The 27535-nt window shown below is 41.7% G+C and overlaps 1 protein-coding gene across 1 annotated transcript in view; it reads left to right on the top strand.

Moving 5' to 3' along the window:
- Positions 1–27535, top strand: part of LOC104622601 (BDNF/NT-3 growth factors receptor) — a gene marked incomplete at its 5' end in the record, with an annotated part of 83791 nt that overhangs the window by 10053 nt on the left and 46203 nt on the right. The window contains one exon of the mRNA XM_010289436.1: positions 23203–23333. Within this exon, the coding sequence (XP_010287738.1) occupies positions 23203–23333 (131 nt within the window). The remainder of the gene's footprint in view (positions 1–23202; positions 23334–27535) is intronic.

Raw genomic sequence — 27535 nt, 5'->3', positions numbered from 1 at the left:
GGTTATCGCTCTTCAAAGGCCAGTATGTGGATTAAGTCACTAGGCATACAGATCTGGTATGAGGTGAACACTTGCTTGATCTTATCTCTAGCCCATCAGTGCCCATAATAATTGAAGACTATTATTTGCAGATTGCAGGGGAATCACTGTCATTGAAGTATAAAACCCCTGCAGGGGGAAAAAAGTGTCAAATAACCTAAGTCAAGACCTTGCAACAAGGTCTGAAATTGTTAAAGTTCCGTTGATGAAATGTTGTGGAGTACCTCTCGCTAGTGACTTGCTCATTAGCTTTTGGGGGCAATTAAACATTTAAATGGAAAACATACTGCATGGAGGTATTGTTTGCATTTAGAAAAAATAAGTGGTGTATGCGTACCAATTATCGCTTGTTTCTCTAAATTAGAGCATATCTTTGTATAACTAATAATCTCTCTAGGGATTTTTTTGTTTAATTTCTGCATTTGGGGAATCCAAATTCCATTCTCAGATGTCAGCCAGGCACATGAAAGGAGCATCTCAAAGGCATTCAGGTGCTAAATCAACGACTAACTGGTCTTCCAAAAAGCCCCTGAACAGCTTGGAAGTGTAAAGTCTGGTCAATAAAAATAAGTGTTAGCTTAGTACTTTGGACAATTCCACTAAATGATTGCTTTGCCTTTAGCTACCTAAATGCCTTTAAAAACTGGTTGCTGGAAACTGTTGAAAATCAGTAATTGTACAGGTCACAGGGTGCAGGAACAGACTTTCAGTTTCCAAGAGGATCCCTTGAGTGACACTGAATTGTACTGGGGGGTTGGAGTCAGAGTTAAGGAGATGGGAAGTGAAGCTGTCTGCACAGCAGCACTTCTTCCCCTCTTCCCTCCTCCCACCTTGGTTTGTTTCTCACAGCACTGGAAAGAAAGAATGGAAAATGAGGTGGTTGTCTCTATCTTGTGGTTGATTATTCCCAAAATTGGGTAGTGAGAAGCCAAATCTAACTTCAGATAATCTCCAATTTATATCATTTTGAGGGACATACAGATTTGACAGAATTTGCAACTGCCATTATGACTACTTCTTTGAGCTACAGTTTCAGTTAGAAACATTCTGAACTGAAGCCTTTCCCACACAGCTCCTCTCGTTTCTGAGTGTTGCTTAGGATTTGTTTAGGTTTGGTTTCTTAGGCTGTCTTTCAAGGATGTGGTCTCATTTTTTTGGTGCCCACAGCTTGGAAGGCCTGTGGCTGCTTTTACAAAAAAAAAAAAAAAAAAAAAAAAGCTGAAAACAATACCCATCAAGGGGAACATGTCCCACACAGAGTAGCAGGGGACAGAAAAAGGGAGAAAGAAATGGAAAAGAAACAAAAGAACCTCAGTCTCAGCCTTTGGCAAAGAACGAACAATACATGACTGATTTGCTCTGACCACTTGTGGAGGAGGACATGATTTCTCTTGTCCCTGTTTTATTCTCATCAGAAGAAAAGCAACTGTTTTGCAGTATTTTCAGTCTCCACTGAGGAGGCTGTTGAGACTGGAATAGCAATGGGATTGCCTCCAGACAGAAATGCATTGAGCAGCACTGTGTGGGAGAGCTTGAAAAGCTCCTTCTTGGGTGGTAAAGTGCAAGGCAAAAGCTTACGGACTCATTCTTTATCCTCTGATTTAGAAGTGGAAGCACCCTGTTACACAGGGTTGCTCCTTCCAGGACTGTCCGTGTTGTCATGTGCTTGTGATGCTTCGGTCCTTGAAGTTCACTTGTGCAATGGGGAGTGTACAAAGGTGCTGTATCATCAGGTGAGAGTAAAATGATTTGTGTTATCATTCTCCAGCAATGCTGTTCCTCTCGATGTTGATGGTAAGTTCTCACCTCACTTTGCACACTGTATCTGCTCAGTTTGGGAATGGACAAATTGCTACAGTGGATCTCAGTAGTAACATTTCTGGTACCTACAAATGGCTGGTATCGTACCTATGAGAAACCCTTCATCAAATAAGTATCTAATAAACCTTAATGAGTATATTTCTTCCAAGTCTTCCAACATACAGAGGTTGGCTTATACTCTGTGACATAGATTAATGTCCTTTTTTAAATACTAACCCTCTCTAATAAACAAGCAGATATTCCCTGTATGGTATCTAGCAGCTTCCCTGGTATCAAGAGCAACATATTTGTATCCCCCTGTGGCTGAAACCCTCAGGACCAGGAGAGCAGAGGCAAAGAGGGACCAGAAGCAGCTAAAAGGCCAGAGTCTCACAGCTCACTGACACCCCCAGCCATTCCAGCAAAGAGCAGACACTCGTCTGTCCAGGCAGGCAATGATGTGAAGCAGCATTTAGCATCATCAGAGGTGCACTAATGTCTTGCACCCAGTGTAATGACTGGGCTAAGCCTTTGGTATGGCCCTGAGGGCTCTGAACCGCCACTGCATTCACAGCGTGCCTGGAGAAGGGACTGCTGCCCACTCCTCTGCAGAAAGGGAAGGGCTGAGGCAACTTTGCTGTCCTTTAACTCCTGCAGCCCATGGCTGACTACAGGTGTAAGCTGCCTTTGACTTCAAGTCGCATGAATTCTCTGGCTGCCACTGGGGTGGTTAGACTCATGGGCTGGACCCCTTCAGCTGCCACAGCCAGCCCCAGCAGGGACCAGATGTGAAGCCCAAAAACTCTGCACTCAACTCAACCTTGCGGGAAGGGTCCTTTCAGTCCTGTGCCTAACCCTGCGAGGAGAAGACCCTGGAAATGAGGTGTGGTTTCAGACGCAGTAAATCACAGTTCTCATCCTGAAGATGTGGTGTAGGAGCACAGATTTAAACCTCAAATTCACATGGTTCTTCTTGGAGAACGTATTTCCTTTTTGTCTTAGCTTTTGTGTCTGGAGAGGAAGGCATGAGCCTTTTGCTTTCCTTGCAGATGCAGCGAATCCTTATGAAAGTTAATCTGAATTCAGGTGCTTGCAACAATCCTTATGTTACTAAGTGACTACTTCCCAACTTACTGACGTCTTTTGCGTTGTGTGTTCTGATGCAGCGAGTTTCCTCACTGGAATTGGTTTCACACATTTATCACAATGTTGTGTTGCACTTCAGGGTTACAATTTTTTACCTCTTTAATGGCAGCATTTTAGAGAACCCTTAAATTGTACCATACTGACGAAAAAACACAGTGCAAAATAAAGTATGTCTTTCAGAAACGAGGAAGAGAGAAGTTTCAACTTTTCTTTGCAGTGATAGATTTCCTCTAGGGGCCCAATCCAGAATTGATTTCCTATTTTAATCTATGTGAGTCTTTCCAGCCTGTTGATCTCTGTGTGTTTTGAGTTTGACCTCAACATCTGAAACAGGACTGTGGTAAATAGCAGCATTAAACAAATGGGTAAGAGATTTATCTTGGACTGGTAAATTTTCTTGACTGCAGAGTAGGGCGGTTTCAAGATAGAGCAAAGCACACAGGTCCTCATTGCTCCTGCAGAAGACAGCTTTGCCATCTCAACTTTGCAGCTTGTGTTTATTGGCAGAATATGTATACAGAAATAGGTAGAGCATTTTCTATGGGAAAAGCACAGAAAAGCATTGGATGTTTTTCTTAATAATGGAGAGAAAGTGTACAGAGAAAGCATCACATTTTATTTGTTTTGGTCTAGTCTTGGGATGGACTCGCTGCCTGAGCGTGTGGTTTTATTTTTCATCATATATAAAAGGCTGTGCCCCCCCACAATGGGTTCTTGGCCTCATCAGACCAGTCGTCCCATCTGAATGTCCATAAAAGCTTTTAATAAACATTTTGTTACTTTTTTTCTGACCTTTCTCTATGGGTATACTGTATACAAGCATACATGTTAAAATCCACAGTATTCATTAGCTAAATCATCTCAGGAGCCGTCTTCCCGAAACTTTGATTCTTCCACAACTGCAGCCAAAGCCTGTGCTGGGAGACATGTGAATGACTGGAAGACTAGCATCTGCCCTATGGTAATGGCAGCAGGCTGCAGAAAAGTTGTGTCAGAATAGTCCCCTGAATTTCTCCCCTCTTACAGAGGGCTTTTTTAGGTATCCCCCTCAGAAAGACAAGATGAATTCAGAGAAGTGCTAAGAGTGAAGCTACTGCAGAAATATACCTTGTTGCTGGGAGATTTCATTTTTAAGAATGAAGGACAATTATTTAAATGGAAATGCAGTCTAAGGAAGGACAGCAATCCTGGGTTTAAATCTTTCCTAGATGTCCATGTTCTTGTAATAAGAGAAGGAATATTAGTTTACAAGCTTGGGTATAAACCCTCTGAGGTCGCAAGCTGCCTGTCATTCCTTGTGCTGCTTTCTGCTGGCAGATGCCAAGAAGCTGTGCCAGTGCTGAGCTGGACTTGGAGATTTGCACAGCATGTTAACTCTCTGGGTAATCAGTCTGCAAAGTCCATAGATCAAAGCCTGTTTGAACACATTCGAGCCAAAACCAGCAAGCACTGTTTCCTTTGTGTCTCAGATTCTGTGACAGAACAAGCTTTATCTAACCTCATCTGTGACAAACCTCATTGCCTCTGACAAGAGTGTATTTGGAATTAACTTTGGGTTGTTGCTTTTAAGTAAACTAACGAGCTGTGCAAGCTAAGCATTTCTGCATCCTGATATGCTTGAATTATTGAGGTTCTTTGTGTGTCGTGTTAAGTTGTGCAAGCTGTAGGATGACTGTAAATAAAATCGCACTTTTGGGCAGCTGGTACTCAGTCTGATCCACAGAAGGTGGTGGTTTGATTCATAAGAGACAAAAGTTTCTTCTCCTCTCCTTTTTAACCCAAAGAAACGTGGTGGAGCAAAGCACCAGGGAAGAGTAGTATAAAGACTTGAAATGCACGTGTGCCCATGAATGCAAAAAATATGAAGTATATGAATATATTCAGTCTCTTAACATGGTACTGTCTTACAGCAAGGTTACAGAACAAAGGAAAGGCAATGCAGCCTCTTTAACATTTTGCTTGTTACCTTTAGTAGGCAGCTGCCCTGTATGGACAGAATTCACTGTATGTCCTCAGGCTTTGCTACTGTGAATACCTCCCATGTTGCAAACATCAAGAAAATATTCTTGTGTTGTTTAAGCCCGCAAGCGTGTTTTTAAGGGTGACACTGTTCAACACATGGGAACATAAGTTCAAACTCTGAGACACAATTGCTAATAAAACTCATTAGACAGGACAAAACTGAACCAACATCACAAGGATGAAGCAGATAAATAATGCTCAGACAATAAGGAAACTGCAGGAAAAATACAAAAGCTTGCACATATCCAAGCAATAACCAGAGAGGGCTCCAGTGAGAAGTGGCACCCTGTGAGACAGTGATGTGTACAAATCTCCCTCTTCCAGACAAGGAGAAGGAAGGACAGGATGGGGGAGGAAAAGGAAATAAAAGATAAGACAGACAAAAGGGTAGGCCTGTTGATCATTTACTCCAATTAAGCCAATCTTTTGCAGCTGTACTGCTCCAAAGTTCAAGCAATTAAAGTCACTATCTAGCATTTGCCCTCCCTGACTTCAGGATTTGGATTCAGGGAGCAAAAGGACTTGGGCAAGAAGGCTTTGCTTTTGATACATTACCTGACTTGTTAAAACCAGCAGCATTTGATTAAGGATCTTTTTAATTGCCTTTCACTAGGCCAGTGTGTTCATTGAGCTTCCTCTCTTTTCTGCATTTCATACTGACAGCCAACTAATTGAATATCTGAGTCGGGTTGGGAAGGGAATTTTATCCATACTTCTGTGAGGCCTCAGTGAAGAGAACTGGAGGTCAGCATGGCAGGGCCTTATATCTGTGGCTTTAACTGTTTGTTGATTTGGTTTTATAACTTTTAAACTGATGTTTATTGCTTCCCTAGATGCTCAGGTGGGAAATCCTCTTGAATCCCTGATGACATTTCATTATGGTCATAATTATAAAATGTCTTGTGTCTTCGGGGAGTGTGAAAGGATCAATATAGTGTAAGACAGCTGAAGAACAAAAAGCTCTTCTGGGTCACCATTTCTTGTGTACCCATCTGTGCCCCCCACCTCCAGACCCCAGCTGGTACTTGTGATGCTGCAGATACGAGCAGAAAGATTGTTAGAGAGCCAAGATAAGGGAAATGTAACAGCAATACTTGTGATTATCAAAGGGACTGGATATTTAAGAGATACCGTGATTTGCATTGGTTGCTGAAAAGCAGAGGAGCCATTGTGTGGATTTTCTTTGTATTAGGAATATTAATATAACAGCATCAACCTTCCTGAAAATAAGATGGCCCATCATAATCCAAATGGTGGGTTCTAGCACAAAAATACTGCTGTATGCAAAACTTTTACTCTTCCAAAGGATTTGTACATTGACAAGTATTTGTAGCAGCATAGGAATTAAATCGCAGAATCCTTCTTTGATGATTAAAATCTTGGTCAGTCTAGGAGAGATTTTCTGAGCAATTACTTTTAACTCACAGTGTTCAGATCAGGACGTAAAGTTTGTCAAGAGTCAGTGTTATTCAAATCTTGGGTTTTGGTTCAAACATCTATAACTTCATTAGATCTTGCTTACAACTTTGCCATGCTTAAAGCTGAATTTTAACTTCCATTCTTTGCATCGTTTCCACTTGCACACGATTTCTAGGGGATAAGTTTCTTGGGAGTGAAATTTGGTAGCCTGTGTATAATAATGAGGATAATGAGCAATGTGCTGATGTGCAGGCATCCTGCATAGGCTTCTGTATGAGAGTAGCGTCCAGTTCTACATCTGATGATAGCCAGCATAATGCAAAGTGAGAAAGGAAGGTCCTAGTGCCTTTACCATTTTGTACAACCAGAATAATGCAGCCTTTCCAGAATTACTCCATCTGCAGTACAACTTCTACCCCTCCAAAGTTTCAGGGTAATAGCTGAGATTTTAAACGCACAGAAGTAAAGCTGTTCAAAAATAGAATTTTCCTCCCATGGGGGATTTCAGCATTTCAAAATTACTTTCTGCTTTAAGATCAGGATGTAAGTTAAAGCAGAGGGCACTTGATTCAATTTTGTCTCAAGTTTGGAATTGAAATGTTGAAATGGAAAAATGTACATCTTCAATAAAATGTAAATAATTTGGTATTTTAAAATGGAAAGTTTATTTGGGCAAATATTTCAAAATTATGGGTAAGATTTTTTTTTTTTTTTTGTGTTTTGTGAGTAAAGAAAAAAAAGCACCTTTTTCCACATTGGAATGTTGAATTTAATTCTTTGTTTTAGAAAGCCAAAAAGCAAATGAAATCAACATTTTCCTGCTGCCGAATCTTTGAAACTTTATTTTACATCATTAGCATTTTCCAGTCAAATTTTTCAGCTGGCTTTATGCTGAAGTCAGTGTTGTGGGAATCAAAATTTTGAATGTCCTGACTTCCGTTCAACTAATATTTGGCCCATTTTGTTTCATTCCCACACCTGTTTCCATTAATTTTCTTGTTAAACTCAACTCATCTGTGAAGGGGAGGGACTCTCGAAGACAAAATTGGTTGTATGTAACTGCGATAGCCAACGAGTCCAAACCTTCTTGGATTAACGGGTGAAACTCCACTGAAGTCAATGGAGCTTTGAATAATTGGCACCAATAGAAAATTGGCCCCATGGAGTGCAGCTGCATTGTCACATCTTGAATGCTCTTCATTCTCATGATAGACATTGCTAAAGGAGTCCCTTTTCAAGCACTTATGCATTTATTATTTTCAAAATCCATTTCCTCAGAGGGGTCAAAAGCTCTTCTCATCACCATAGGGAACCCATGGGAATTTCGGCATTCTGAAGTACAGCAGGTATCCAACTGCATTAAAATGTTAACACCTTTTTTTTTTAACCATGTTTTGCTTTTGTCATGAATCAAAAGTGGTGGAATCTAATTATTTCTGATTGGAAAGAAAAACATTCCAGCAGGAAAAATGTCACATTAAAATCGGATTACTTCCAACTAATCCATAAAAGAAATTCCCCTAGTGAAAAGGCCCTATCCCTGATTGCTTTGTATCACTAGTGTGATGCTATAATACCATTTTTATACTGTGTTTCTGGCAATTTTTGGTATTATCTATGCAGAAAATAGATTGCAGATCTCCTCTAAAAGCCAAATGTCTGCTGCTGGTTGGCTGTACAGTAAAGCCGGAGTTTTCCCTCCTTGCCTATGTTGATATTTTTCCTTAAGAGCGGAGAACAATGCAATTATTTTTTATTATTTGTGTGTTACTTTAGAGCCCCAAGGTCCAAACAAGACCTCACTGTGGAAAGCATTGTTCAACTCCGCAGCTGCAAATATCCCCTGCCTGAAGAGCTTTTGGGCTATGGCCCTGTTCCTGTAACCTGCAGCTAGTTGGTTGGCAGGTTACAGACCTGGGGCTTCATGCACAGGGTGAAGAATGGGGGAAGGATGCTTCATTGTCCTCCCAGGGAGTCCCAGGGATTAAATCCCTTGCCCCAGCTCACACAGGACATCTGTGGCCGACCCTGAGGTGGTGGAAGCCAGATCTCCTGTGTGGCCCCATCAGCCCCTGACCCATCCATCCTTCCTCCCTGGTGTCATGTTGGCCTCCAGCGCAGAAACTTCCACCCAAGGAATTTTCCATTGAGTTCTGCTGCTGATGAGTTTCTTTCTCACCAATAGGTGGAAACTGACAGCCCGGTTTCTCAGGTGACACAAGGAACGGTTCTGCCATCCCAAATGAGGCAGGAAAAACATCACGCAGAACAAGGAATTTTCCATAAGAAACTGTACCATAGCAACTGAAAAAGACGTTGAAGCACATTACATTTTCTCAGCTTGTTGCAACCTGTGCTTTGATGCAACAGGACATCAGAAAAGTGAAGATTTGAGTTTTTTGTCTTTCTTTTCCTCATTTACTTCTTTGGCCAGGAGAGTGATTGCTTTAACTGGTGCTGCTTGATCATAATGAATTTATTGCAAAATTGTGTAACCTTTCCACATCCGTCTCCAAAGTCTGTGCCAGAGCCTGTGTTCTGGCGTGCATTGTCATGCTATAGCTGGGGAGGGTGAGGGAACTACGTCTGCAAACTTCCATAAGAGATTACAAGCTTTTGAAATTGTAGGATAAATAACCAAGTGGGATGCAGAAATATTTCCAACAGGCTGGCAGCTGTGCAATATGTGGCATCGAAATAAAGTTGAGTCACTAAGAAGCAGTGATAAATAAGCTAGCAGAAGTTTCTGTCTTTTTTTCTAAGTATACCCCAAATATGGTTGTCTAGTGTAACAGAAGAAAAAAATCACTGTGCAGAAACAAGTGGCTGTGACATTGGTTTGGATATGGACAAATTCTTGCTGTGCTAGGGATAGCATTTAATTAACATGTATAAAATCTTTAAGAGAAGTTTTTGCAGGGCAGCTGTTTAGCTTGTTCGCAAGCAGCTGTAACAGGTTGTCAGGATGAAGAAATCTAAATTAATAGGACTTAAAATGCTTAAGTGAGGAAACAGCAGAAAATCAGATTAGCACTACTAACCAAATGATGTCTGAAAATTCCTTTTCTTTTAAACTGGAGCAGTTTAGTTACCTTCCTTTTGTTTTTTTCAGAGTTCATACTGTGCCTTGCCTATTTTTAATCTCTACCTTGTGTCCCTTCTCAAGCCCATCAGCAGTGCAGTCTTGCATTTCTCACTGGAGATAATAAACTCCATAGTGTGGATCATTGTCCTCTCCTATGTATCTGCAGATATGAATTACTGGGTGGAAAGCTGCAGCATATAGCACATTTTCTATGTATGTAGTCTTTTCATTTAAACTCACAACCTGTCCAATTTCTGAGGTATTTCTGAGGCAAGATGTACTTCTTTTCAGTGAGACTGCTTGTTTCAGTGACAAGCCTGTCACTGATTTGGGAAAGTTGTATCAGACTCCAGAAGAGCTGGGCTCGAACTAAAAATGCTGTACTGCAGCAGGAGTTGTCACGGCTGTCCTTAACTAGGTCTGTCAGCAAGGTCCATATGTGAAAGCACCGTACTTTTTCTGCAGTAGCAGGGATAATGCAGATGCTCAAACTACTTGCTCCTAGCTACTGTAGCTAGCTTTCAACTTGGCTAATTATGGGAAAAAATACTTTTTAAAATAGTCTTGAGAAGATATTTTTCCTAATGACGTTGTTTGCATGCTTAGTTAGAATAGCCTTCATTGGGATGCAATTTACCATTTTCGCAAATTTCCACAACAATTGGCATTTCTGACGCCTGCTTGATACAATATGAGCAAAAATTATTCCAGTAGCTCCTGTTCAGAAATCTTTACTTGTTTACATTTCTGAAGGTGTGGAAAGGGAGCTACAGCAAGTAGTTTTGAAGTGCTGGTTGTGATATGTTAATCCCTGAGAGCCTGTTTATTTTTATGCGAGATGGTACATAAAAGACTGTAAACTAACAATGTACAGACTGGAGTAAGCAAAGAATTAGGGCAGTTAGCAGACCTCACATTTTCTTTTGTTCATGGCAAGTCTTTTTTTTTTTTTTCCCCTTAAATTACGGGATGATGTGGGTTTCTTAATTGCTTTCTTCAGCAGCTTCTCTTTGTGACTGTTAATCTAGAAGGACTCCACTGCATTTTCCAGTTTACATTTTGTGAGTGAGAGCAGGATTAGTTTCATGGCATACAAGATAAGCAAGAGAAACAGTGTTGTTTTAAAATCTTTTTTCTAAATATGTTTTTTTCTTTCCAGTCGCTTCTATTTTTGACTGTGTTATAATGCACTTAAAGGTCAGAATCTGTAAAAATAAAAGAAAGTATTCATTGCAGCCAAATCCATATCTGAAGAGTTTCCACTTGAGATTTTGAAATTAAGAAAGTGATGACAGTGAGGAGCTTGGGCCATTGTTTTCAAAATATACCAAATAAGAACTTTGATGAATACAAAACTTACACTTCATAACTTTGTGACACTGTCCAAATAGAAAGTAATTAATATTTAAAAAAACCCAAAACACGATTATGAAACAGCTTAGGTAAGCATTTCTGGCCTTATTTTCTAGGTGGGGGAAACAATGCTAAAGGGATTCACCCAGCAGAAGCCTTGTGAGAGTTGTTTGCCAAATTGCTGATGACAAATACCTTTTCATCTGTGTGCCTGTGTGCCTAGGTTTCAGAAGCAAACAATGTTGCCTCTCTCTAGTTTGTCTGTAAGGAAAAATGCAAATCAGTAATGGTTATTTTTGCAGTTAGAGCCTATTATATTCTTGGAACATGTGGCTGAATTACCATTCTCATATCAAAGAAAATGTTACAACAAAGGAAAAATAAATGTGACAGAAGCAATGGTGAAAGCAACACACTAGCCTGTAAGTTAGTAGAGTTGTATGTGAGAAAACATTGGAAAAACTACCCAGTAAGTCTTGAAATGGGTTTATAAATAATTATGTTAGCTTCTGATCCTTCCTTTTCTTAAAATTATGACCAGAAGGGTAGGCTAGAAACACAGAGTCCTGGAAATCGCTTGAGGACCATTTTGTGGATGTTGGACTACCAAAAGGCGAAGTAGACCTCCAGCTCCGTAACAGGCTTCAGACTAGCCCCTCCTAAAAGCAGGTCTGTACTTGCCCTCCTGCTGGTGGTGGTCTTACAAGAGGCAGCAGTTAATCAACACTGCTTGTAAACTGGTCTGTTAATCTACGCTGGTGACATCTTGTCTGTAGGGCTAACAATAATGCTTTGTGTACCTCAGTGTTTTACTTAAGTGTAGGCAGCATGCGTATCAGCTGACGACACCCATTTCCTTACCTGCAAGTGCCAGTTCTGAGCAACTTGAGACAAAAATTCAGCTGTTTCACTGATAAGAATAAAAATTATGGTAATTTTTAATACTTCCTTTACTGATAAGCATGTGAGGTATTCCACCATTACAGTTCAACAAATGTAGCAGCCATTTGTGTTGGTTACTGCTGCTCAAAATGCTTTCCAAGTACATGAGTATGTAGGCAGCTGGCATTTATTGCTCTGGGAGAGAACTTGAACTTCAGAACGAAGGGGAGAAAAATACTATGTTTTGCCTATCTTTGCTCTGTGCAGGCTACCGTTGCTGTAAATATCATGGTGTACAGTAACTGGAACAAAACAGTTTGGTTTTTTTTTAGAGCAACAGTCATATAGACATTAGGTGAGAATAAAACTTCTCTGGTCCAAGCATTTTTGATTTCTTGCTGAGATTGCCAGAATTACATTTGCATTCACTTCAATCTACAACAAGTATTACAGAAGATCCAACTGTAAGTACTTTCCAAATATAAAGAACACAGGGGAGAAAGGTGACTATGATTTATGGTGACATCTATTAAGCTTTACAGAATATCATATGTGTGTGCTAGCTATCACCATGAAGTTAACTGGTACTAATTGGTCAGAACTACCAACTGAGTCTACTTATGAGTGTAACACTCTTCTTTAGGTCATGTTCATTATACTGACATCATATGTCAGATCCTGAATAAAGTTCATTCAGCCATTTCTGCTGTTCTTCTTGTTTGCCCTGCTACATGTGTGTGCTGCCATCAGTGAGAGTTCACGTCTTGGCAAAGACTGGGTCTGTGTGCTTTGGGAAATACGTGTCTCGGGTATCTGCCCAGTGGCCACTTCTCCAGCAGCAGCGGGGCTGTGGGAGGACAACCTTCGATTGAATCACTGCTGGTGTTTTCCTCTTTCTTGGAAACTAACTGGAACAGAATGTTCAAAGCTCTTTCTTCCTCCCTTTCCTCTTTTTTTTTTCCCTCCCTCTTTCTGTCTTTCACTTCCATGCCTCAAAAGACTGTAACTGCGTTCATTATTGTGTGATAAATCAGCCAGTAAACTTCTATGCGTTTTGCTGCATTTGGGCAGCTTCTATTCCTTAGTGACAGCTGCTTGGCTCAGCACACTGTAATTATCAACTCAAAACCAAGATGCTTTTAGGTGCTGAAAGCATATTGGCAGAGAATGAACTTGTCCTCAACCTCGTCATGGGCCACAGCGTTAAAAGATCCCATTTAGTGGTTGGTTGGTTGGTTGTGTTGTCACTGTTGGTACTGGGGCTCTGACTGTTGATTATCACAGTGGACCCTGTGGGAAGCTGTTGTTACCCTAAAGGAGTACAGATCTTTGTTTTTCATTAGCTGCTGACATATTGTGTAGTTAACTTTTGATTAATGTATCTGTTCATTCTCTTTCTCTAAAACAAAGTTTTATTGATATGTGGGAGGGGATTTATATGTGTTAGTGAAAATTACAAAGCCCTTATTTAAACAGATGTCTGAAGGGAACTTTGCTGAGAAACAGACCTGTTGGTTTGTTGTCTGTAGTGGAACTGGGGCACTCTTTGCTCCTACTGTAAGCCTGCCTCTGTTTGGCATGCTGACTCAGCAAACTGGTGCTTAGCTGTCTGCAGCCATGGGGGCATACAGACCATGGCATTGCCTCTGATCTGCTAAAGGGCAAGAGGCCTTCGGCTTTATGTTGGGCAGACTGGTTGCAAGGGGCTGTTCGTAGAGAGTTTTGTTCTTTTGTTAAACAAAAGAGACTTTTGTTCCCTCACTAAACGTGTTTTAGCAAAGAAGGAGGACTCCTCCTTATTTGTCTGAAATGTAGAGAAACATAATTTCAACTGACAGATAACACAGTCCAGAGCTCAAGTGAGTAGAAGGAGAGTTCTCATATTCTTTGCTAGATCTGTTAGCTAGATGTGTTAGTTTTCATGTAACATGAAAATAACGTGCAGGTCCAAGAGGGGAGAAAAGAAAATACATGACTTTTTTTGCAAGAGAAGTGATCTGGGAAAGTTCTGCTGTTCCCATTGTCAAGCTACAGCTTTGCTTTTCTCACTGTATCTGTGGGGCAGGTTGGGTTTTCTATCAGGACAATTAGAACAGGCACCTATCCTGCTGCTGTTAAAAAAAGGCTTTGAAGTGTTCTCAAGTTCTGCTGGGCTAGAGTTTAGTGTAATTTACAGAGCAATTCCAAGCAGGAGTACCACTGTTTGCTTAAGCAAAGCTCAATGGAAGGGGCATGACACAGTCTGATTTGTTCTCATCCTTCCCTAGGATTTGGGGAGGTTGTCAGACTGTGAAGAATGAGAAGTCACCCAGACTGTAGAAACCTCATGACATTTACACATCAAGTAATTTGTGTTGTTATCATACAACAAACATGCACTTTACAGTCTTTGTCCTGCATCCTCCAAAGGACTGAAGAACCGGGTCAGCAGAGGAAGAGATGCATGGTCTATGATAAGCAGACTTTTTTAAGCTTGAAATTTGCTAGCACGTGCTGCATTCATATGGAAACAGAGGAATAATTTTTTCCAGTGCATCTGCAACAAGGCAAAAGGAAAGTCATCTTTTATTTGCAATTGTTGAGAATCTGATCCTGAAAAACCCTCAGCATGTTCAGTCTTGCAAACCCTTCGTGACTTCATTTGGATGACCTATAAGTAAGAATTTGTAGGACTTTTGTTTGAAGCTAGTACAATGTAATAATCTTTTGACTGCTTTGTGGCTGCAGTAGAGGTATTTGGCACAGCCTAGCAGTAAAGATGAATTTTCTGGGTGTATGCATGTGCTACCAGCTACAACTGCCTTTGTTACCCGTAAGCAGGGATTCCGAAACTGTAACAGAGGCCAAGGGGGAAATGCCCTGTGGGAACATAAGCCCCTGTGGATGGCATGCCCTAGCAATGAGGTGTGCCAGCCTGTTGGTGAAACAGAAGCAGAGCAACAGATGCCTGACCATGGAAGGATGCAGAAATTACAAAGGACAGCAGGTCTGTAAAAGGGAATAGCCCCTTTTTCAGGTCTGTTCACCGTTTATGATGGTTCTGCTCATCTCTCCTGTCGCATGGGGCTTTGGGGCACTATAACGGTTAGTGTGAAGCCCTTCTGCATCCCCAGGAGAGGCAAACTGAAGTTCTTTCCTTTTCAGTGTATATGAAGACTCAAGATCCTGCTGATTTTGTTTCTCAGTGAGTAATACAAGGATCTGATCAAAGGGCAAGGAAGGTTTCTTCTTCTGTTTGTTTGCAATGCCTTGATGTCTTTATGTGGTTTTTGTTGGTCCTCCTCAGAGATAACCAAACCTGTAACTTTTCTCTGTGTTTAAAGGCCGCATAGGCAAAACCCAGGAAAGGGGGCAGTACCCACGGAATCATAAAAGCAAGTAGCCACAAAGCCTTAACTGTGCAGTTAAGGAAGCAGGCAGAGACTGAACCTTCCTCTAGGGGAGGAGTTTACTTCAGCTGGACCAAAGAAGGCAAAACATGGGTATGCGTAATATTCAGCTTTCCACATGGAAAGACACACAGTGTGCTGCAGCCCGATAGAACTGTAAAAGGTGCTCTGAAGCCAGACAAAAATTATTAGAAAAAACATCAATAATATGCTTAAAAGTGATATACAAAAGACTGGTTTCTGTCAGGCTTCTACGATGTTTTCTCTATTGTTTCCTTTCTTTCCATGTGCAATTAGCTGCAACAGGACAGACCTGCCCATCTAACATGACAGATCAGAAGCTTTTAGTAAAATAGTTCAGCAAAAGGTAAAGATTAACTATGCGCTTCACTTTTATATAAGGGGGTAGAATTTGGTACTGTGAGCTAAGCACGTGGTTTATCCCTTCACAGGCTTGAAAGCTCCATTTGCTTTTCATATTCCTTTTTGAAAGGCCATGAGTGAAGCCCTTCTGTCCTCCCTTGTATCGAGGTACAAAATTATCTCCTTCTCCTTTTAAAATGAGAAGAGAAAAAGCAAAGCAGGGAAAACTACATCAAAAATAGGGCAATCTCCTTTGAATTTCACTTTTATACCCACTTAGGTTAGGCTTGAATATGGCTCAGTCTCTGATTGTATGATGTTTCTTTCAGGTCCTGCTTCTCAGACTGGCATCCTGGGATGCTTTTCAGATTCTATCTGTTTCTGAAAACAGATAGAAAAGAGTTAATACTTTGAAGACAGTGTGTTTATTAGCCCTTCTCCCCTGAAAGTGTGTATTATATGAGATATGCTACATGGTACTTCCCCATCCTTTGCCAAGTGCTTCTGTTTGTGCAGCACAGAAGATCCCTTAAAGATTAGTATTGTGCTGAGGGAAGGGATTTCCTGGCCTGAGCTAAGAGAAGGGTGGTGGTGGTGAGATCATTGTCTCCACTTAACTTAAACATGGAAGATGGACCAGATTTGCCACAATGAAATATATAAATTTTATACAGCAACTCACGCACAATAGCCTTTAAGTTGAACAATCATTAGTCTTTTGGAAGAAGTGCATTGAGATTGACATTTACAAATTAACTGTATACACACCTGTAAAGACAATGTTTGGTCAAAATTCCAGCACAGTTTTCTGCTTAAAGCTGGTTTACCGTACTGTGCTGAAAAGTTGTTAGTAGGCTGGAAACAACATAGGAAGAGAAACACAGAGCGATTAATATCTGCTGTTTATGCTGAATATAGACTGCTAAATTTATCTTTCAGTTATTCTGATACATCCCAATTGTTTCAGCACGTAACAGATCAAATCCATATTTAATACATATTTATTATTGAAATAAAAAACAGTTTCAGGTTGCTAAGGCTCGAGGGCCTTGCTTACCTTAGTTTTTGTATGCGAGGGCAAATTCATGCCTGGAAAAATTGTCAACTTTGTTATTCTTGTTTTCCTGAATGGTGAATTTAACTCAAATTAAAACAATCGTAGCATTGTTATTATAACTTACTATAAGTAGTACTTATTTGATTATGTAAGGTATCTAATCAAGTATGGCAATACACCTATCTGTAGCCAAACTGAGAAGATCTTCGACAACTAAAACAAATCAATTACCTTAACAAAAGAATAAGATAAAACATCTCACCAGAAATCAAATGTTAACCCCAAAAGACAGCAAACACTTGAGTTTCAGCTAGAGAAGAGCCACACTAGCTACAGTAAAATGAGTTTACAGTGGGCAAGAGCTGTGGTGCCCCTGCTGCTGTGGGCAGGTGGAGGAGGACTGGGCACCCTCCCAGGAGCTGCAGAACTACGTCATGAGGGGAAGCCTGATTCTCAGCGAAGACAATGAAAGCTCTGGGGTTTAAAGTATAGGCCTGTGAGGATGTAAGTTGTAAAAGAAGCAACTGAAAGGTGCAGATGCAGCAATCATAAATTTATGGGATTTATCATCAGATGTAGCTCTTGACAGCTAGGAAGTCCCTGGGTATTATGCCATTCCTATAGTGCTCACAGGCTTGCCTCTCTTAAATGTCTCAGGTTCTTCCAGAAAGGTCACTGCCTATTCAACTTGCCCATTAAATGTCTCCTCAAGGCCCACTTAGGGTCTGATCCCTGTGAAAAATCTGGCAAATCACTGATGGCCACTCAGGGATAACTGTTTCACAACTTTTGAATTAAACCATTCTTTTTCAAAGAAACCAAACAGAATTCAGAGTGGTTCAGAAACCATACTTGTGCAGGTAATGTGACAAGGCCCAAGTGCCTTTCTGACTTAGTTCTTCTGTGGATCCTCCATACTCAGTTTCTTATAGCCTGTACCAGCCCCTTTCATTTAGAGCAGAGTACCTGAGGGGCAGGTTTTCTGTCGGCTTATTTTCTGTCTGTTAAAGAGGTGTGAGTTGAATCTCAGCTGTGGACTATATATATGAAAACATGCTGCTTATTTGTTTGCACCTACAACAGCTGGGCACCAGACCTGCATGACAATTTGTTGCTTCTGTATGGTAAAAATTAAACAATGGCACTACACAAAAATATATAGAGAATAATAAGTAAAGAATGTCATATGGGATAAATACATCAAATAATCAGAAATATGCTCTCAGAACTGAACTGGCCTATTTCTGCATCCAGGCAACGCTGACAGGTTAAAAAGTTAAAAAAAGAAATATGGTTGTTGTTGGCTTTTATTGCCATGTTAGAGAGAGATATCTCAATGTGCCAAAATTTCTACGCTGTCAATAGCTTGCAGAGTTGCAGAGAATCCAATGGCCATCAGGCTAGACTTGGTGTCTGCTGTTCGTAGTGATTTTGTATCCTCCTGCTTTGGGATTCTCTCTGAAATTCCACCCCTCCTTTTATGCGAATGACAAATGCTGTACAAATTTGGGATACTATCTGAACAATCACTTAACTGTTTACACCTGTTTCTTCTAGCAAGATCTTAGAAATGGTTGACTCTCCACAATTGCAAGAGAAATGGTGGGAGAAGAAATGAAGAAACTTGCAAAATGTCTTTCTGTGGCACCTCATGTCACATCACAAGCTGAGACTTTTTTGCTGCTGCTTTTTTCTTAATGCAACTGTAAATATGTTTATAATACTACCTTGCCTGGTTACTTGGCACCTTGAAGATCCTCATTCTCTCTCAGAGTCCTGGCACAACACATTTCATCAGCAGTGTTCCACATGTGTATGGCTAGTAAAATTTTGAACACTATCCTAGAAAACAGACTCAGCAAATTATTTAAGTGGGCATGCAATGCAACAGGATCTTCCAGTATTGGTAGTTTAATGAGCAGTGATTATGGGCCCTGTCTGCTGTGGCTGTTACTGTACATCAAGCAGTGAGTCCATGTTGCAGCCTCTCCATAAGGACAGATCTCTCCTCTGCTCTTCTGTTCTCATATCTGAAACTTACAGCACCTGTGGTATTGTAATTGTGTGAAGTGTTCAAGGTGAGACACACTCATGCATACCACATAACTATGCAATTTTCGTGCTCTTTAGGAAACCCAGCCTTAAAAGGACTCGTGATCTTTGGACGTGCAGAGATATAGGGAGCTGATTCTATGTTTTTATCACAGCCTTGTGGAGAATGATACAAGAGTATGGCTTCCAGTTGGGAAAAACAACTGGAAACAACTTCTTTTAAAAGGTTGTTGAAAATTTTTCCAGAGAAGAGCCGTGAAAATGGCTGGCAAACTGGGGAAAATGTTTTACTGGGAGGGGCTTCCATCTCTTTGCCTTACCAAGAAGAGCAAGAAGAGTGTTGATTATGTATATTTAATACCAGACGTTAAAAGGCTGCTCAAGCTTGCAGAGTAACTCTCCCAAGGGAGGGAGATGCAAGCCAGACAAACTAAAAATTAAGAGACAAAGAAAAAGGCAAGCATTTTTATTAGCAATGAAAACAGTTACACATTAGGGCAAGTGAATAGCTCAGATTTTCAAATCAAGACTAGCACAGCTGCTTTCTGGAGGCAATCTAGTCATTTAACTCAATACTATGCTCAGTGCTGTGTAGAAGATTAGCTTAGGTGGTGTAGTGGCCACGTGGTAGTAAAATTTTCAGACCTATTGTTTGTGACCAAGGGAAAAACACTTTCACCCTGTCACAGATTTCACCTTTTAATTACATGCAGGAACACTGTTTTAACTTATACATATATATATATATATATATATGTCCTGTTGTCTGTGGCTGGAATCAGTCACATCCAACTCAGTGAATTCAATGTGGTAAGGTGATCCCGAGTTGCCCGTTTTGCTCGGACCCACTCCAGAACATGGTGTGACCCTCTCTGTTCAGCCTCACCACCAAAGGTAGGTTACCTGGGGAGTGCCATCCCATGCCTGCAGATAGTGTTTGCAGGATAAGGCTTTAATGCCTTATTTCCAGTACCAACGTGTTTGTTAGTGTGTGAAATACCTAGAAGTCCAGCTCTGTTTGTGGGGTGTTTCTGAGACCTCGAGATGAGAAAAGGGGCCCTTTCCTGCAGTTGTGCTCCCTGTTGCCAGCCAGTTCCCTGCAGTCATCCATGGAAGACCCTGCTTCTGTTGGCATGGCTGTGTGATTATTATTTAACACCACAGCCTCTTTCAGCATTTGCCCTTGTTTAGTTTGCTCTATCTCACTTCATATTTTGTTTCATTTTTCTCTTGTTTCAACTTAACTTAGCTTTTAGCTTAATGTAATGTATTTTTTACAGTAACCAAACGAGATCTTTTAAACCAGGGATGATGTGCTTTTAAAAGTACAAATGGCAGCTCAAAGGCAATCACTATTTAGAGTCAAAAGGACAAAAATACATAGCCACCCTCTGAATGTTTGTGTATCTTTGCCTGTGAGACAATGTTATGAGACCACTTCTTTGGTAATTCAGTTATACTACCTCTTTGGCCAAATTCTGCTTTGTTTCTTCAATGTAAATCCAGGATAATCTCTTAGACTTCAATAGAGATAATTGGCTTTATCCTGATATTAACTGAAAGCAGATTTTGACCTGAATTTTTCAGTGTATCTCCTGCTGGAATCTCCTCCCACTGAAGACGGTGTCATTATGGCTGGGGCCCTGAGCGTGCTAAACGGATTTTTTCCTTAGCTCATATTTCCTTCACATCATATGTGTTTGATTTACTTAGATTATTTAATCTCTGCCCATTTAGTCACATTCACTGTCATTTTTTATTTGTTCAGTAACTCAGTGCAGCTCAGAAAGGTAGCAGGGATGCATAGAGCGTGACAAGTTGCAAATATATTCTGTGCAGATCTCTTCTGTGGTTTGCTGTGTTTCAGTTTTAACAGCTTGGCTTATGGGATGGGTTGTTTATTCAAATGCTTGGTTTATATAAGAGCATTCAGCAGCAGCTGCAAGTGTACTACAGAGAAGTACTAGATACGTTTCTTATTTATTTTTACTCTATTGTTTGTGAAGTCCTCCAGGAACTTCACAAAAAAACTCCATACTGCTAGGGCCAACATTGGGAGTGTGCTGGGTTCAAAATGGAGAGGACCCACACAAAATTCAGAGAGTCACCAGTGTTCATCACCAGGTCTTTGGCAGCTGTGGAGAGAACCAAGTGAAAAAGTGCCTCTGCTGGAGTTTTGCTGCTGATGCCAGTAGGACAGGATCTCAACCCTACTCGCTGTCTGTGGCTTTTGTGGACACTTTAAGATGGTGATACTGGCAACGTGGAGCTGAACTTCTCTCTCTAGGGAAGGAAGAGAGGCATCCTCCTGGAGATACTGGTCAAACAGAGAGAAACAGAAGAGTTCCCCAAGAGGCAGGGCTGAATGGCAGGTTTGGCAAGGGGTAGGAGGGAGTACTCATTTATTAGTAAGCACTTTTAAAGCACAGGTCACGAGGCGCGCCAGGCTTCCGAGCTCAGGCAGTGTGCCGGGGCAGCGGTCCTCCCCGCCTGTCTGCCTTGTGCCCAGTATTAGCAGGGGCCAGGGATGCCTGTTAGCTGGCTTCCATGGGGAAGAGGTGTGTTTTGATTCAGGCCTGTCTTGTGCTGACTGCATTTTGTGCTTTACTTGAAAAGACAGTGCTGAGGAGGAAATGAAAATAAAAAGCGAATTCCTACTGACTGCAGGGGAGCCGGTCGGGTTGCTGGCCAAACAAAGCATACCCATATAAATGCATCACCGCAATAAAACTTAACCTTGCGCTTGGACAGAGTTTGACAAGAGTGGAAAACATTGGTACCTTTCAGTCTCATTTTATGTGCAATCGGCTATTAATGGGTCGCGTGGCCTCTGCCGGGGGCCTGGCGTCAAGGACGGTGGGCAGGCAATGTCCCCCCTGCAGCCGCCAGCTGCGGGGACAGCAGCAAGCCCTGGTGGGTCTGGCATGGCATGGGGAGAAGCTGGCTTTTGTCACTCTGCTCCCAGGGCATGGTGGTCCTGCTTTCCTGCCAGCCTGGGGGTTTCTGGCAGGTGCCAGCTGGGTCTGGTGGAGGTCCTTTCCTCGGGTGCGCTGCCCACCTGGTAGACTCATGATGGAGGCGCCTGGGGACATCTCTCGCTCCTGGTTTGCTCCAGCACCAAGCTCCCCCCGCCTGCACACACATGGATACAAAGTGGGTATGCAGTGGATGTATATATATATCCAGTAGTGGATATATACCCATACCCACTGCATATATAGATGTGGACATGCAGTGCACTCAGGTTGCATCGCTGTAGGCTCAGGGTGTGCGACACATGTATTTTTCTCTTGTAGACCATGGACCCTTTCTCCAAATGCTGGTGACAGCAGTGGGGACATGCTGTGCTACTTCTCCCCATTGCTGTTACCAGCAGCACACCATTTTCCATCTTTTAGTAATGGAGGAAAGTGCTGCATAAGTGGTCACCCAGTTTGGAGCAGGCGTGTGGCCAAGCACGGAGGCACGGGTTGGTCTGCACCTGAATATATCCTAAATTATTGGCAGGGTTCAGCCCCTGGTCCCTGCAGTTAAGGAGCTGAAGTGAGATTCATGCCTTTGCAGAAGCCAGCCTGATGCCTCTGCACTGCTCTTTACTTCACTCTGTTCAGGTTTTAAGCTGCAAATAGGCTTTGTCCAGGCAGGGCTAAATTTCAATGTTTGCAAAGCAGCTAAATGCACTGAGGTTAAATTCATCAGTAGATGGTGACTGTTTTGTACAATTTCAGCAACACAAGCTGTCAAGCCGGTTGACTTGGCCAGTTAAACTGCCCTTACAGCTGCTTTATTTAGCTTGAACATTGCAAATTGATAATGTATTCTACAAAATTTGGTAGAGTCTTTTAAATATTAAATCTTTTAATGGAAGTTTGTGCTGAAAGGAAAATGTAAAATGAGTTGAAGAAAAATGCTCAAGGACTTTAATGTCTGAATCAATTGATTCTGGGCAGCAGTTCAACTAAGGCTCTGTCCATGATGCTGTCTAAAACCTTTGTCCATCTTTTATTTCTTTTACTTCAGAGCAATAGTGTAAATCATGTTTGCGAGAATGAAATTTCTATCTTATTTTAACTGCAGTAAAGCACAGAGAGTTGAACAAGTGGTAAGAGAACCAGAGAATAAGTCAGATTTAGTTGAAAGAGGGCACATTTTGTTTGGTTGGATTAGGTTAATTTTAAAAGTTTTTGTCTTTGGATGAGAGAGTTAATGTATCGTTAGAGGTACAAAAATAGAAGTGATGTGAGAAAGGTTTGGTTTGTTTTCTGATTCTTTGTCTTCATGTTTTAAAAAAAGCAGCATTGACTGTTACGTATGCTCTACAGCAGTCATCCTAACATGATAAATGGCCTTTTCCCAGGTGAATCTTAATTCCATGTCTTCTTATCCGGCAAATGCACTACTCTCCAAATATAAATATATTAACCCGGTCTTTTTGGACAAAGCACTAATGAATGACACAAGGGCACTTTGATTCCTTCCACGATATGTGCCCCACTCTACAGGCAAACCTGTCTCCATGTGGCGCTAAGCATGAACCCCATCCCATCCCCGCCTTCCAGCTCACTTCTGACCTCTGTTTTGTCTTCTTTTCACAGTTGTGCAGCACATCAAGCGCCACAATATTGTTCTCAAAAGAGAACTGGGAGAAGGAGCCTTTGGGAAAGTCTTTCTGGCTGAATGCTATAACCTCTGTCCCGAGCAGGACAAGATCTTGGTGGCAGTGAAGGTAAAAGAGTCTAGGGTTTCCATTATTAATTCATGGCTGCAACTAATGCTACTTTATTTGTAAATGATTGTGTTTGCCTATTCTGTAGCTCAATGTAACTGCTCTGATATATGTGGAAGGGTTCACAAGGCTAATGGAGTGTTAAGAGAATGCGATATTTGATCTTGCTGTGGATTATAAAATGAGAGCTTAATTTCATAAGGAAAAGGGGGGAAACAGACTGTGTCACAAAGGGGCAAAATCTTTTATGATCTATCTAAAATATAATTAGTGAAAAATAATGTCTAGGTCATTAAAAATACATGTGACATATATGTGTGTCTAAAAAAATAATCTATTACTAGCTAAGTGATTAGGTTATGTGTATAATTGCTAGTCAAAGAAGGCCTTTCTTCTTCAGGATTGTGCCATTCTTTTAGTCAGACACTGAAAATATCTGTGGGTAATTGTCATTAAGATAGCTGCCAGGAATGTTATAACAAACTTGTGGATAATATTGTCATGTGCTGTTAAACACTGGCTGTATGGAAATCCAGTAGTCATGATATGTCAGACCTGGAGCAGTGATTCTTGATCATACAGCTCCAGTCAACTCTCCCAAAATACAGTCCAGAGGAGGAGGAAACTACATGAAAACAGCCATAACGTTGGAGTTTCAAGTATTCAACTTGAATATTCAAGTATAGTATAGTATTCATATAATACAATATAGTATTCAGTTTCAAGTATTCAACAGAATAGTTCTCACACTTAGGTGGGGAGAGAGGGGAAGGCATTTGTTTGGTTCTCCTGATGGGCACAGACTACATGGTACGTTGGGAATCTACCAAGGAGTAGTATTTCCATCTTGATCTCAGAGCTTGGACACCAAATCTGCTTTACTGTACCAAGCCTTTTTGTCCCCCAAAATGGAAGGGCTGAGGTTGTTTGTCAACCTCAGCTATGGATGTAGGCTAGAAAACAGTATCAGTGAAACTACACTCTAGAGTTTGGAAAGTCTCCCTGGCAACAATCTCATATCTCCATCTATGTTCTGCCAAAAGCTGAACAAGGTGTTCAGCATTTGAAGTATCTCATTAAATGCAGGGGGAATACATATTTAGAATTTGGGCTGTGCCTGGGGATCAGAAAATAATTTCATCTGACCATTCACAATCAGGCAACCAAGTGTGCATTTTGGATCAAACCGTACAGCAAAAGGAATCGAGTAGCTCATCTTTTTGAATTTGGAAACAAGAAACAGAGTTTTGGATTTGGCAGTGAGACAACATGAAAGGAGGATGGACTTGTAGAGTGTTTTCTTGCTCCATCAAAAATAACAAGTTTTTGGGGTTTGCCAAGGTTACAAGCTTTTTGATACTTGGAAGTTGTTCAGTCATGTTGACTGGTGAGAAATTTAAGCCCTGAAGGGATGTATCATAGACAGGCAAAAGCAAGAGGTAGGAGATGACAAAACTAGATCTGAATGAATTTTCTATTGTATTTGGTGAAACTAGAGTAGAAATTGCCTTTCCTCTTTCACTTCAGGGAGCTGCTTGATAGCAAAATAAAGGTCTTGCCATTCACTTGCTCCCTTTGAAAGTCCTGACCAAATAGAGCCTAGCACTTCTGCTGTTAAATGCTGTGCCACACTGGCTCTCCGCTGCTCTTTCTCAGTGTAATTCACAAGGAACGGCATTCAGCCTTAAAAGGGAGAGCTGTCTCCATGGGTTTAGATGACAAATCTATCAGTTTTCTAGACCAGTTGTCACACTGTCTTGTTTTGGTTTTTTTTTACCAAATCCCCTCTTTGTAGTGTCCTTAATAAAGATCTTGCAGGCAGCTGTTGGAATAATTACCTCTGGGGACACGTTATGCGCATTTTATGTTTCTCAGATGGGCTCTTGAAGGTGTGGCTCTGGCGCCCATCAAAGAGCAAATTTTTTGGCAAACTATGCTGTTGGATTGATACCCATATAACTGAGGGTTAATTGCTTGATGCTTCTCTCTTTCACTGTGGTACCAACAGTACCAGTGGTACAACAGAAGGACACTCACAGGTGTCCTTCAGTCACAGTGGAGGTCAAGGGATGGGACATCACCAGTGTGTGGAGAGCTATCCAGAGGACTGTGTCTGGACCCCACCACTGGGCACAGGGTTTGGCAGTGAAAATGTGTAAATTTTTTTTTTTTTTTTTTTTTTTTTTTTTTTTTTTTTTTTTCTGTGTCTTAGAGGAATAGACCTGGATGCCAGCAGTGGAGGGCAGCTCCTCCTGGCACACAGCAAAGGCTTTAGAGACCTGCCCTCCGCTGAGCAAAACCACAACACACCTGTCTCCATGAAATAGATTTGGTGAGCCCAGTGGGAATATGTATTTGGTGAGGAGTAAGGCGGTGCCAGGGGGATTTCGTCAGTGAGGAGGCACAGTCTCACCTGCACGGGGCAGATAGGATGGCTGGTGGTCCCTGACGGCTGCCTGTGCGTGCTGGTTGCTGGGCACCGGCGTGGTTCACCCCTGGCTCTGAGCATCACTGACTGACTTCTCCTTTTTGGCTGGCCGGTATCTGCAATGCTGACGTAGCTGCAACAAATTATTTAGAAGCTAAGAGGCCCAGAAAAATCTGGGAAGTTATAAAATCAGGCTTAGCATAAACAACCCAAAGTGCTTGAGCTTTTGCTCCTTGGAAGAGGAGAAAGACAATCTGTTTAAATTTGTTTCGACTGTCAGGCTTTTTGAGGGGAGGACTGAGTGTTCGGAAATATTTCTCTGGGTCAAACCCTGTGAGCAGAGAGCTTAACCACAGGGTAAGCTGGTTGCACGGGCACTGTACTAGCCTTCCCCCAGGGTGAGTTTGTACGTCACATCAGTACAGCATTTGCTGCGGGCACTTTTAGAGAACAGAGGGTGGAGGAAGGAAAAGTTATCGTTCCTTGCAGGCCATTTTGCCATGCCCCTGTGGTTGTTCAGGCCCGCGTCAGTATTGTCTCCTCATATGGCTGGATCTGCAGGCATAGTTTTGCACTAGTTTAACCCGTCCGGAGCTGGAGGTGAGGATGGCTGTGAGGGCACGGGATAGCAGCTGCCTCTGGCTCTCCTGGGAGCTTGGAGGAGGATTCACCTTCTGCTGCTCCAGGGTTGTGCTCAGCTAGCAGACTGCTGCATGCATGAGGTGAAGAACATTTCCACGGCACCTGCAGAGGAAAACCAAAGGTTTCCAACTCTTTGGGTCTTCAGTTCAAAGAGGGGTCAAAACCACCCCCTCATTTCTTGAGGAAATATACCACTCTGCTCTTGTATGGTGATGGGATTTCGTAGGGGAAGGCTGAAACAGCATAAAGGGCAGCTGTTGCGAGAGTCTCATTACGAGGTCACACTGATGTTGGTGAGAGCAACATCCCCCTGCTCTTGCTCTGACTTGCACATGAATGCAGCTCTGTGGTGTTGGGGTGGAGTAAGGAGCTGGCAGTTTGCACTTCCTACAGAGCACAGGTCTGTAGAGACCAGGTGGGACATGGATACCTGGGAAAGGACTCTGCGGGGGAGAATAAGCATGGTGTGGTGGTCTGACTGTCACATGGGTGAACTCAGCAGGTGCGGAGCTCCTGTAACACGCAGGGGATCCCTCCTCCTTAGCTGTTGGCCTGAGTGGTTGGAAAGTACATGTGGTTGTATCTCAGTTCCTACTTGGGAAAAACTCCTTATTGACTGGTGAGAGTGCTTTGCATGTAGAGCTTTGGCGTACTTGTCAGTAATGATAATAATAATAATTAATATGTCTTTTTCTCTCTTTGTGCTCTTACGGTTTTATTTTGGTTTTTTTTTTCTCTTGCACTGAGAACAAGCTAAATGCATTAGTCAATGTCATTTCTGTGTAAATTCCACGTACTTACTAATTTTTTTACTTCCCAGTTTCCTCTTTGCCTGACTGTGTCAGCTATGTCTCATGCATTGTGTCTATTCTGTGTGCTACATGAAATAAGGAAAAGGGGGTTTTTCAGTGGTGGGTGACAGAAATTCAAGTCACCCCTTGGTAGTAGAAACCGTGCCTGAGTTTTACCTGAGTTTTAGACCTTTCTGCATTTTGCTGTTTGACATAAAATGTGTAATTGCCATGGCAACTGCTCTGTCATATGATAATTTTGCTGTTTCTGTGAGATAAAAAGCATCTTCTGAAATATACAATATGCCATCCTCACAGGGCAGAGCTGTCAGCATTTTTAC

This window comes from Phaethon lepturus, unplaced genomic scaffold (genome assembly GCF_000687285.1).
Source record: "Phaethon lepturus isolate BGI_N335 unplaced genomic scaffold, ASM68728v1 scaffold6626, whole genome shotgun sequence".
Classification (NCBI taxonomy): Eukaryota; Metazoa; Chordata; class Aves; order Phaethontiformes; family Phaethontidae; genus Phaethon; species Phaethon lepturus.
This window is presented reverse-complemented; position numbering and strand designations above follow the sequence as displayed.